General features: G+C 37.6%; 1 protein-coding gene across 1 annotated transcript in view; it reads right to left on the bottom strand.

Annotated features, from left to right (window-relative positions):
- The window catches only part of PCCA (propionyl-CoA carboxylase subunit alpha), a 274818-nt gene that overhangs the window by 124453 nt on the left and 136381 nt on the right, over positions 1 to 13984 (bottom strand). The window contains exon 18 of the mRNA XM_031045567.2: positions 9465 to 9567. Coding sequence (XP_030901427.2) covers positions 9465 to 9567 — 103 coding nt within the window. The remainder of the gene's footprint in view (positions 1 to 9464; positions 9568 to 13984) is intronic.

The following is a 13984-nucleotide window of genomic DNA, read 5'->3' as shown; positions in this document are numbered from 1 at the left end:
TATGCTCTCTGTAAGAGTTCCCTTGAGGTTAGAAGAACCAATAAATTAACTGTTACCATATGTTTGGCTCCTTTTGGCAAAATTCAGTAACAAAACACTGCCAAACCTCTTTTGGCAGATAATAATATTTGGTAGCTTATAGTACAACTTGAGGGAAAAAAAGAAGACTGGACAGAAAGCTTGGAAATTATTAGAAGAAACTGCATTTCTATCTTTATATAGTTAGCTACATGCTGTTGAAAGAAAAATTCTAACAAAGTAAGCTCTATGGATCTGATCTATAATAAGCAGCTAACTCCTCAAAAACAGCTGTATCAAACGCGAACTCTAACATTCCAGCTAGCACAGTAATGCAAATATTCTGCATTTAGTTTTTTTAAACCATGCTAGATATGTATGCTACTTTACAAATAGGAATACTAATTCTATAAGCTTCTCAAGTGTTAAAATGTGTATTATTAGTGCTTTCATTACAGTGGGTGTATTTCATTACAAAAGAGAGAAGTCAGGGCTTATTTGCAATGGCATGTTCTTCAGTTTAACTATATATATATATATATATATATATATATATGCAACTAAGACTAGAACATGACGAATAAAAAGCCTTTAACGCTACACCTTTAATTGTAATTATAGATACAGAAATTCTGGGCATTTTAAGGACATCTGTTACAGATGTTATCAAAATCCAGCTAAACAGGTAGGTGTGAACCCAGCTGGTCCTACTTCTTTACCAAGAAAAGCCAGGTATGTTCAATAAGGTCACAGTTATTAAAAAAAAAACAATAAAAACCAATGTTTTTTTAGATATGAAAATGTAAATTTCATATTTTTAATAACCTATCATAACATACTCTAAATTCATAATTATTCTAATTTCCAGTAAAATGGGTATAGCCTGTTGTTCATGCCATTTTGGTTGTGTGGGTACAGGAAAAACAGGCATTTAAAACCTCTGTATTTCTTCAATCAATTGCATCATCCCATTAAATTCTAATTTTGAGGTATATAAAACACTTGATATTCAGCTTACTGTTCCACACAGATATCTGGCAAGCAGTATGAAGCAGGTTGACAAGTACAGGCCAGACATTTCACTTCTTAAAGACATGTTATTGCACGATTAATCCTATATTTGCATTAATTTGATTACAAGCACTTACAGGTAAAAGTAATCCTAAAGTGTAGGTCTAAAGATTATAATATAAGCTTCTGGACTGTTTTTCCAGATGAAAAATATTTTTGCCATTTTACGGATGCTTGCCTCATTCAGCCCTTTGGGATTTTGTTAATAATCTTGTCATTACCGTATTCATCTTCTGATTTCTCCTTTTTTTTATTTTTTTTTAGGAAGGCAATTTCTGTGAAGACTTGACACTGAAATCAGAGACTTCATTACCCTGCAAAATACATCCACAGTTCAAACTATTTAAGAGGGTTAAACAAAATGCAAACATTTAATGCAACATTAAGCATGTGAAATAAAAACTTGATTGCCTAAAGAAAGCATGCTATGCTGTTACCCTGGTGACAGGTTAAAAAAGGATTGTGAGCTGAATGGCTGTATGATATGAAATTAAAATGTTTCACATTGAACAATCCAAAATGAATTGGGAAAGGTTAGAGCAGAGGAGAGAGAAATCAATTCTCCAATGGCAATGGTGAATGGAAGTGAAGTCTGAATAGGATTTGCCAGTGGGGTGCAACAGCTGCCAAATATCCTGCAGCCAAAGAATTACAATAATACTGATGAAGTGTGCAAGAGCTTTTGGAATCATTGCAGGGAACAGAGAAATACTCCTACAATAATGAGGCCATTCTGTGTCCCATCCCACTTTCACAGTTGAATCAAAGGAAAAAGAAACGGTTGAAAATTGTAATACTCAATACAGAGGTATAAATGAATTATCTATCCCTTCAATCAATATCTTATGTTTAACTACAGCCTTTATGAACCATGAATGAAGCAAGCATGCTGAAGAATGGACAAATCAAGACACACACATGTAAAAGTATGCAGAGTCTTCTTCTTCGTATACATTTTGTTGACAACATTTCTACTGCAATGGCATCTAGAATAAGCTACACGCTACACAAACAGCGGGGCACAAGCAGTACCTCAAGAAACTTCAAAAGGCAAGGTGTTGATGTCCGCACTTATCTTTTTTATGTTAATAATTTCAGAAAAGCAACATTAGTAAAACTTCTTCTCACATGAAGGCAGTTACACATGCATTTAGCGAGTTAAAAGTCTCCCAAAGTCAAGAAAAACTTTGCCGTTCCATAAAAAAACTCCAGCACAACTTCATTTCTGCCCTTCAAAATTCCAAATAAAATGTACAAATGGAGAGGAAAAACTATGCTAAAAGTAGTCATAAAATGACCAGGGAGCAGGTGGCAATTAGCACACACCATTTTAGTACTACGGTTTTATGCATACACATTTTACACACAAATATTAAAGAACGAGTTTAGGAGGTGTAAACCTGCATGAGAGGAAGGAATTGTTAGGCTTATAAAAGGGATCAAAGTAAAGAAAAGAGAGAGGCCTTGTGGTAAAGATCGGCCAAGAGGTTATAAGAAAAGCACGGATGAGAAAAGGGCCAGATTCATAACTAAAAAGGGCCAGGAATATGGCAGCACAACAAAAAACTTTCATATGTGTATACTATGTAAATTCAACATTAAGTGAACAGTAGCCACAGAAGCTTATAAAGCTGCTACTGCAGCTGCTGTTTTCCCAGCAGACATGGTGAAAATAAGAAATAAACATAGGGGCTTAGCCAGGTCCATTTACTTTGGTGAATGGCTTTCCCACCAGCAATCACCTCAGCAAGATACATGCTGCTGCTTTGGGGCTCCTACCAGGAGATGTTCAGCAAGGTTCAAATTATTTCATAATTATTATCTTCATCATGATTTCATAATGGTTATCAACTGTAAAGACTCAGCAAGCATGAATTCCTGAGTGCCCAGGACACCTTTTTCCATACAAATAACATAGGCATGATAGGCTACAACAATTTCCCATAACAGACCATTGTTTCTGGAATATATGTTCATGAATCATGTGGAATGACAGTTCTGTATTCAAATGCCTATATAAACACCTTATATTACTTCTGTTACCAATTCTGATTCCATTAATTTAATCTAAAGAAAAAACGATACATACGTTCTGTAGAAAGTCGTAAATGAAACCTTTAAATGTCCCATTTAAACTTTTCTATTTTACATAAATGTCCATTTCCACTGGCCAAAAATACCTGTTTCATATATCTGCACCAATTTATTTGTCTATAGCACACACAATCCCCCATGACAAGCAACTGAACAATGTAGGAGTGTAAAGAATACCCGATTTTAAAGACAGCTAGGACATAGGACAGCTGTTTAGCAGTGATTAAGCAAGATTACAAAAAAAATATAAAAATTTAGTAATTATTTATGAGAGGTCAAAAGAACAAACATTAAGTAACACCTAAAGAGACAAGAGAAGCTTGTCACAATCAGAAAAGCCCATTATAAATAAGGATAGCACATGAAAAAAAGGGAGAACAGAGTCTTAGTACTTTACTAGTCTATGGGGAAAGAAAAAAACCACACAGTGGAATAATAGTCTGAAGCTGCAGTAGTTACACAAACATATCGAGGTCTTTCAAAGGCATAACAGTAAATCACAAAAAGAATGCTTGACTTGTTGACCAGGAGAACAGAACAGTAAGGATAAGACAGTGTTATTTTCATGAGCTAAGGATGACTGCATAACTCCAAAGTGAGGGAATAAGGAAAGCCACAAGTGGGCTGGACTTAGTCATCCTTACCAAATGAAAACAAAGCGTTTTATCTTTATATGACACTAGAGGGTATTTGTAGAGTAAGGCAAAGTATAAATATTTAGCTGTACTTGCCATAACTGTTCATGTTATTACCGCAGCTCTAGGGGAACAAAAAAGTAAAAAAAAATCACATAATGCAATTGACATAATTCAGCAGTGCCTGTGATTGTGCTGCAAGAGCTCTCCCCCTTTCCATGAGGCCCATTCAGATGACTCCAGTGAATTTTCCTGACATCATCTTCCTTCTTTTTAAAATTAATGTAACATAACCTTATTTCGTGCTGCTCCAGCAGTGCAGGAGAGCCAGAAAGCAATGCTATTGGGCAGCTGACCATCCTTCCATATGGGGAAGCCCTAGGCTGGCAAAGAGTTGGCTCTGTCCCAGACTCCAGCAGGGTAATAGGTGTAGTCTATGTGAAAGCAAGCATGCCTGGGTGGTGCAGGGCTTTTCTGCTCTCCGAGTGCTTTCCTTGCTGCCCTAATCAAGCTATGGCAAGGCAAAGCAAGCATCAAAGCATTACTAGCTCTGTCTGAGGAATTCTGTCAATACATCTATACCAAATCGATCTAGACACAAACCTACAATAAGTCATTAAATAAAAAGCTAAATATATCAATTTTGGTCCTTGCAGTTCACCACTCATGTTATGTCCAACACACTGGACCCCTGGATTTTCAGAATTTTTAAACATATAAAAATTCAGTCCAGCTATTTCAGAATTTGACAAAGACTTGCTTGTATGTTGCCTCTAATTTCTCACTATACACTTACCCTTCCTGTAAAAGCATTATTTTATGCTTAGAAAGCATGACCCATTCTAGATCTCAAAATACTTTATACATGTATAAATGTATATAAACATACATTTGTAAACATTTATAAAACCTCAAAAATACAGTAAAGTATTGGGGCCATTTTGTCCTTTTGGAAACTAAGGCCCAAACCAACTGACTCTTCCATGGTCCCAGAAGAACAGTTAGGAGTTTAACCCAAGACTCCCTAATCCCAGTCTTCTATATTAAACACATGAGCAAGAAAAACCTTTAGGGTTTTTTTTTTTTTGCTAGCAATGTAAAACATTTTCCAATGTGTTGCCATCTTTTTGCATGTAGTATCAGTTAATATGGGCATGCAGCCTCACTGTTTTTTTCCAAGTCATAAATGATGAAGGGGTAAAACCCATAGAAAAATTAGGAAAATACACTTGGCAGCCAACACAAGCAATGCATAGGAAGTGCTGTAGGCAATTGGGTTTAGAAGTATAAACATCACATTAGTAGACCCATGAGATAGCATGATGTAGCCACACCTGGAGAGTCACTCTCCTATTCCCCTCCCAGCCCACTAATGAAAACAAGGCTGAAGCCAAAATGTGAAGATTCAACTGTACAACATCATTTTTGGTCTCAAAGGCTAACTACATCAAACAAACGTAAAATAAGCTGGATTCACTTCAGCCAAAATATGTTTCTACTTGAAACAAGATCGAGTTCTGTCTAGAAGACCTCAGGATTTTACTAGATGCTGTAAATCTGTTCAGCAGCTGTGGGTGGCACCAGTTTCACAATAAACTGGGCTATGGAATAAGTAGGAAAAGTCCTAGGTGAAATAGCTGAAAGCTGAACAATGAAACAATCATCAATCATTCATGGCTCTTTCCTGTAGGAAACATGTGCCCCCATTAGCTGAATATCACAGTGAAATATTCATAATAGTATCTGGCTCACAAAATACCACACATTTCATTTGCTAATCATCTTTAAAAAAGAATAAAAGCAAAGAACCAAACCACCCCGCAACAACCTCTTTCTCAAAAAAAACTGGTTAAATAACAATCAGTTAATTTACTTTTTTTAAAGAAAGCAAAAAAAAACCCACAGAAAATGCTCCAAGTATCCAATTGCATCACAAAAGTAAATGTCTGTATTCCTGTAACTCCGAGCATGCACAGGTCTCTAGGAGCTGTTTTAGCTAACGGCTGGCAAATTAATCCTAGGAGACCATCAGTGAGGTCTGGGGCACATAGCAACGCAGTCAGTGGAAACTCACCTGTGGGTGCTCCACCCAAGTCATAATACAATTTATTCTAACACAGGAAAGGCAAACCAGCCTTTGGCTTGTGGCCTGTATTAACCTCAAAACCACACAAACTACTGCAACAAAGAATCCCCACTACAGGGGTCACATCTGATTGAAACTAGCCAAAGAAAGTTGGGTGTTTGATCCTAATGAGGCAATAGCTCGCTGATCATCAGAATGTGTTGCAGCAAAAACCCTACAGTTGATGATTCAGTCACCCAGGGGACTACAAAATGCATATTTTCCAGCCACATCCCTGTAAATATCATTTACTGTAGAGAAGAACCCCCCTCTCAGAAGGCTGCTACTAGGCTGATCTGTCGCACAGAATTAAGGCTGTCTTCTGCATTCCTCTTATAAGCCATTCTTTGTTTACCTGTTCCTTCTTGCTACATGTTCCCACTCTTGTAGCTCTTCCAGAATAATCTCACTTGTCGTGAGTACTTAACCTGCTTCTGTCAGAATGATCTAAAATATTATTAAACTGTTTCTATGTTAATATGGGTCCCTTCAGCAGAACCACGGTAGAAAGATACTACACACAAAGTCACACCTGCACACCAGGTGAGGAGAAGGCAAGGCAGAGACCAAGGGAGGAGTTGGCTTGGACTATGATTCCTTAATCTGGCTCAGCTGCATTTCATCTGATGAAAGTCTCAGTAGGCCTGATAGCAAAAGGTGGATCCTTCTATGAAGACCTCCAAGCATGGTTCTTTCTATCTATCTGGCTAGAATAACAGTCCTGAGCTTGGGCTGAATACATCATGGGGGGGAAAGGGAATCCAAGATATCCCTGCAGTTGTGAAAAGAAGGCATATTATAAATATTTCTTTCACGAAAGGGAAAAGAAAACAAACCAAAACCAAAGACAAGCATGCAACTCAAGTTCAGCAGAAAACTGTCTATTTGACAGCTGTGATAAGTTTAGAAGAAATAGTGCATGATTTCAAAATACTACTTTTCAGTGTAATTCCTTACACAAAAATTCTTCAACTGCTTTCAGTGCATGCAAAAGAAAAAAAATGCTGTCAACATTAGTAGTGCCAGAGAGCTGACATTTTGAAGATGATGCTCAACATGGCAGTGTACTTTTCCAAACCATTAGGAGAATGTTACGGATCAACTTTGGAGCATGCAGTCTGTCTAATCCCCTTACATCCTCCAAAATGGATTTAAAATACACACAGACTCCAAATGCCCAATTCTGCCACAGTGAACCGCATCCAAGATTACAACTGTCCTTTTTGATTTGTTGCCAGTAGCACAGGTTCCTACTCTGCACTTTTTGTTTACTCATATTTTTTAACAGATTGCAGTCATACCAATAAAGATGTGCTTTCTACGGCCACAATCCTGCTCCTTAAATGGTACCTATTACATGGAACACCTTCAAAACCAAGTCAGATGCAGTTCTGGTAAATTAAGGAAACACCCTGAAGAACCCTTGATGGGCCTGCAGTGACTTCTATATTCCACAGTCCTCAGTCCCCTCTAGAGGGAGTCCACTAACTACTCTAAGGAGAGAACATCGCCCAGGACACCACACAATCCTCTCATCTCATTCTGCCTCTATTTGACCTTTCCTCTGAAGAAGCTGCATGATTTTGGGGAAAAGTGTAACATTACCGGGATTGCTTTTCTTCAGAAGTTACTTACAAGTAAGTCTTTTTGTGTTATCTTGTCCTTTCTTGGCCTCAAACAGGCAACACATGAACACCCATCATGGCAAAAGAAAGGGATCTTCCCTGTACTGGAAAGATTTGTTAGCTTCACCATTTAAAATCTGAAAAATCAGACCTCGATCTAGTCTTACAAACTTCATCTAGTCAGTCTCTGCTGCTTTCTCTGCTCATAGTGGAGGAATATATGTGAGGGAGTTAGGCTAGGACTTCAAAAGTAAGCTAATTTTTTCAAAGCAGTATGTATTTGTTTCCCTAGTGCAGTACATGAAGAGATGAATGACTGCTCAATGCAATACTTCATTTATATATCTGATATCTCAGTTAGTTGTGTATGTCCTTTCTCTTAAGGTACACAGACACCCAGTACTAAAAGAAAATATTTGCAATAGAAAACATTAAAAGATTCTGCAAAAATTGGACTGCAGTTAGCAAATAGGAACATTTTACAGCCCAGAGGAAAAATTCTCAAATCAGACAGAGCAGGGAATGCAGGAGCAGTTTCAGAATCACCACTCAGATCAACAATTCCTGTTTCTGACTTTAAGTACAAAGTAATCTATTCTCTATAGCAGTACCAGACTATTTAACTCACTATGCTGGCCAGTAAAAACTACAAACAAGGCTCCTACTCATTCTCCCTCATACATCTTTTATTGAGGGAACAGTGGCCTTTTGAGTCTGTTCTCCTCCTTATGCCGTCTGCTATAGAGGATATAACTTGTAGAAAAAAACAAAAAGGTGCTTAACTTTCCCCTATAGGTGAATAAGGCAAGCGATGACCTAGCCCTACATATGCTATATATTACAAAGCCGTTATGCTTGCCCTAAGTGTCTTTTTTTTCCCTTTTTATTCTTTTTTTTTTTTTCAACACCATATGGTACTATTTATCTTTGTGGGTACAAATAAAAATAAAGACTTCTTGAAACCACATTTGATTTATTCCTGACCACTGTAAAATCAGTAATAGAATACACTGTCAAACCACTGGCATGGAATGTGAATAATGTCTATCCTCCATTCTGACTTCCCTTTCACACAACCATGCAACTACATCACAGAATATGAGGCCAGAAGAAAGACTCATGCCAAAGTTCGGGTTCACTGTACACAACCATTGCAAACACCATCTACCTGAGCAAGTTTCACAAATTCAGTTCTTCTAACAGAAGGTCTTAATGGATTGACAATTATGGGCCAGAGGACAACAAAAGCTAATGGAAAAAAAGCATACTGTTCCAAGAAGCCAAAGTGAATTAGTATTTTGACACAAGCTGGCCAATTAACAGTACTATCTAGGTTACTAGAAGCTACTATCCAAAAGAATGAGGGAGTGGGGGAACAAAACCACCAAAAAACACACTTAAAGCAAGGTGCTGACTCTTCCAGTGTCTACCAGTCAGAAAGTGTTTTCAGAATTAGACCCTAACCTATTAAGATTCTTCATCAAAGTAGCAAATTACTCATGAATCCACAATATTTTAAACCTCTGTAGCTGAATATTCATATTATCCCCAAGTGCTTAGATCACTTCAAATGGGCACATGGGAAATTTGTGATGCTCAATTTGTGGTTAGTTACTAATGCAACAATATTCTGCATTAATGAAACTCCTGATGTGCATTAATTACTGTACTGGCTTGTAACGCATTTTTGTGCCTATCAGTTTGCTAATATGTAGAATAAAAAGAAGCATGTATGACTTGTGTGATTAAGGAAATGTAAGCCACAGCTCATTTGAATTTAGAAAAAATGGACTGTATTAAGAAACCATGCAGGTTTCTCACCAGTGCCTCTCATGCATGAGAAGATGCCATTAACAAAATGCATCAGCACATCTGAGTTCCTAGAAATGAACTTACCTTGGAGTCCCTAGAAATCGCTGTGATCTCAGTTGTTCAGACACATACAAAGATGCTGCTGTTGCCAGTAGTTCTCTTCTTTCAAGATCTGTCAACTTATGCCCTAGTTTTCAGAAAGCAGTTAGAGAAAATGTATTAGATATCAAAGACCAACAAGGACACAAAAAGTAACAACTACCAGTGGAGACACTGAACAGTCCTTATGCAAAACCTACATTTTCTCCTCTCTAAATTAAGATGAGGCTTAGCACAGCAGACGCTCTGAGTTTCATAGTTTAAATTGCATGTTTTCACACAGATCAGCCCTACTGCTAACACTGGTATCTCTGTTAAAAACAATTTGACAACTGAAAGAAAAAAAAAAGGAATGATGCTGCAGCATCTTGTTTTCGTTACTGAAATGTCACTGGTTGACATATTGTGCCTCATGCTGGTAAGGAATCCATCTGTACATTAGAACTTACTCAAAATATACAGCGTTCTTTCTCAGTACTTTACCTTGCAAAGGCTTCAGAACTTCCAAGCAAAAGGGATGGATAACTCAACACCATAAGCCCCAGAAATACATGGGAATAAAGCTATTGTCAGCCCTGGGTCATTTAGTGCCATTTGTGTAATCGTTAGTTTGCAGCTAATGGAGTCAAGTCATGTTTGGCACTTCATAAGCAGAAAATGGCTCAAAGTAGCCTACAATCTGAAGGCACATAAGCTAATAAAGGTTTGGATAAAAAGGTGCAAACCAGGGTGAGTGGAAGTGGCTTTTCTCCCACCCTGGTCTTGTTCCAGAAAGTAAAGATTAGTTAGAAAATCAATTGTCCATTCAGCAGGCCAAAAGACAGAGCACAGTGACAGAACTTTGCTCTCCCCATCTTCAGGTTAGAAACCACACAACACCAACTTGGTATGAAAAGCCAGCAAATAGGTGGCCGAGACTGGTGTCACCAGAGAAGTAAAACAGTCAAAACTGATGCAAGAGGGAGCAAAAGAACAAGTACTCAGTTCATAAGGCAGTAGCAGGAAATTAAAGTTGACATAGAAAGGACAAGAAGTGCAAGGCTGAACTGTCACAGAGTAAAAGAGGCAAACTTTATCCTCAGGAGAGAGATTTTGCACAGATGAAAGCAGGAGTGTTTAAAAAGCCAGAGGATAACATGATAAATGAAGTTAAGAAAAGATAAAGGTTAAGACTGAAAGATTTAGCTGAAGTCAGTTACAACATAGCTCTTAAGACGTACTTTATGTGTACATATCACAGCAAATGCAAATCATCCATGTCAAATACAGATTTCACTGCACTTGAAGGTATGGGAGATGGGGAAGGGGTTCAGTAGGCTGTATTTTCCTGAGCAAATGTGCACAGGGGACATGTTTGCTTCTAGTCCTGCAGTAGAAAAAGTTACACAGCTCCCTTCTACATCCCCAGTCTCTCATCACCTCAGCAGTACTGAATGTAATATTAATTCACATTCCCCAGTACTGGTCACTAGCAAGTGACAGTTTGTATCAGTAACATACAGTAAGACTAATACAATCCTCAAGAAAATCCAGAATGGGGCCTTTGGAAAGGACTGGAGCAAACTTTACAGTAACAAGTGCAAAACCTCAAAACAGGGCATCTTCTGCACAGGACCCATTATTCCTCTGGGCATATGAAATATGCATAGGTAAAGAGGCTACTTAGTGACCACCTCAGCAAGGCAATCATGTCATGGTGATGGAAACACACTCATTATAGTTCCAGCTAACAGTACAAAGGAGCTGTCACGGGACGAAAAATGAAAATTTAAACATAACAAAAGCCAGCAAATCTATATCAATCCATTTTTAATTTAGTCCATATTAACATATCCTGGCTAAAGATTACTACAACTTCCCTTGCTCAGTGTTTATTATTTTTTATCTGCCCTGAAATGAAAACTGTCTTCACTTTAACAAATGTATGCAGAAATACAAATGCTGGAAGGCTGAGTAAACAGCTTGAGAAACAAACTCGATCTTTCCTTTGCCAGTTATGTGAAAAACTGATTGCAAAGCAAAAGTCAAAAAAACACTGAATGTTTGTACTATATGCATATATACACACAGGCATATGTGTATATATAAACCTTATATGAATATACAATGCAGTAACATCAACTATCTGGCTCCAAAATGTGCCAATTTTCCAGTTGTATACACACAGGGAAGAAGCCTCAAGCACATTTTTCCAAAATGTTGTATCTAAAATTGATGATCTGCTTAAATGTCTCAGGTAAAGATACATCAGGAATCTATCCTAAAACCTTTGCTTGTTGGTCACCCTGCCTAACATCCATGACAAGTCCATGTGACTGCATGTTCTCACCTGCTCCAACACACACTGGTAGTATCAACTCCTAAAAGAACAAGGTAAAACTTCAAAGATCCCAATTTGAAGGTTTTATTGCATGACTTTCATATTGGATTAAATCAATAACTGCTTTTGCACTTGCTGTGCTGAAAAAACTATTTTCTCCCTCTATCTTCAATAAAAATCAAATTCCAAGCAAGGAACAAAGGTCAGTAATTTGAAACAGGTTAACAACTGATCAAGAGTTACAGTCACTGCTTCATTATTATAAACAGGAAAAAATATTTATCCACTTTCTCTATTTGTCACTATTTGCATTATTAGTTGTTGCAGAAAACTAGTCATGACTGTAGTATCCAGTGTACGATTTCAGGGAGATAATATAAACTGTTAACAAGCAGACACCAAAATTGGGTTTTGGTCTTTGGCAATAAAGATGCAATCCTATCACAGACTGTCCTTAGCGTAACTTTGGAGGTAATAACTTGGAAGCCTGTTTAAAGGCTGCTCCCTAAGGACAGCACTTTACCTTTTTTATACAAGACAGACTGCTGTTAGTACAGCCTGAGCTCTCTGAACTCCAGACCCATTTCCCTTCTGCTCTTGCTCTGCTTAGCAGAGTTTAAAACAGTTTTGAAGCCAAACTTTCAATTCCATTACTATATTTGTAAATACACAAATGTTACAGATAGTGAATACCTTCATTTCACTTCAAGTATAATTTTACTTTAGAAGCCACTACTTGGGATTTCAACTCTGTGTCTTGAGGCATAAGTTAATATTCACCATCAACAGAGATGTAACAACCCAACCTCTCACATTCACCATGCAGAAGATAGATCTGAAAAGTACAAAGCTACCTCTGGGGCACTTTTCCAAGTGCTGCCTTGACAGGGAGTGAAATGAGTAATCTGCAAGGATTCCCCAGCTTCCAACATGAGAAGTTCTGCCACTGCTCTTTCCTACTCCCATCACTACAGACTCCTGGGCTACATGGAGATTTCATCTCCACTATAACATGTGAAGCTGGTATCTCCCAAATCTCTCTGCTTAACCCGGGATACGCTTCTGCATTATCATGATCATCACTGAGTGATTTCATAGGGTGAACATACATTATATAAGGAGAATGTAAAGCAGAATTAATGGCTATAAAATTAAGTCACAACTGAAGGAGTGGAAGCACAGCCGTTCATATTATTTAAAACTAGATCGTACGCATCTATTACTACTAAATGACAGAACCCTGGTCGGAAGGAAGACAAGAAAAAAGTATTTCTCTCTCACTTCCCTGATGTTATGATTGCTTAAATCAATATTATCCCAGTATCCCCCAAGCTGAGTCAAAAAGATTCATGCAATTACTTTACATAACCAACTTCAAATTAAATTACATAAAAGGTCATTTTTCCCATAACAGTCTCATTTGCATGTTGTCCTAGAAATGTGTTTCCTACTATCAATTACAGGGGAAAAAAAAAACAAAACAAACAAGCCCTGGTTATGTGCCCTGGCCTATTACTTAATACTTGAAAAGTGATTGTTTCCTGACTGGGAATAATAAAAATTAGAAGCAAAATGGGCAAGAAAGAAAGTACAGTGCATAATTCTGATCCATAGCAATGCAGGCAATGTCATTCCCGGGTTCTGTTTTCATTTCCCCCATGTTTTCCTCATTATATTTTGAAATGTATACCAAGTAGGCTGAGGCAGAAAACAAAGTTGGATGTCATTACAGGGTTCAATTTCTTCTGAAGCCCACCCAGAAGCTTTGCTCCACCCAGATGGTCATGACAAAAGACATATAATATTGTCTGCATATGCAATCTCAAACCATTCGGAATAGTGAAGAAGTACGTCTTTCAGAGAACTTGTGATCACTTACAGAGATAGAGGCTATAGCACACAGAAAGAAAACCTCTGCTATTTTGAATTATAAAAATTAAAAAAACAAATCTCAATACTAAAACAGATATCCAGGAGATTAACTGTGAAACAGACTGAACCACAAAGTATGATCCAATGAATAGGGTACTAACCTAAGTATTCTTGAGTTTAATTTGTTCTTTGTCAAAGACTCCTCTGGATCATTGTGAAAACAGAGATACTAGATCACCTATTACTTCCTCACCAAGAAGGTTAAAAAGTACACAGGCATCCCAGGCTGCTTTGAACCTGTAGAAGGACAGCT

This window comes from Melopsittacus undulatus, chromosome 2 (assembly GCF_012275295.1).
Source record: "Melopsittacus undulatus isolate bMelUnd1 chromosome 2, bMelUnd1.mat.Z, whole genome shotgun sequence".
In the NCBI taxonomy this organism is placed as follows: domain Eukaryota; kingdom Metazoa; phylum Chordata; class Aves; order Psittaciformes; family Psittaculidae; genus Melopsittacus; species Melopsittacus undulatus.
This window is presented reverse-complemented; position numbering and strand designations above follow the sequence as displayed.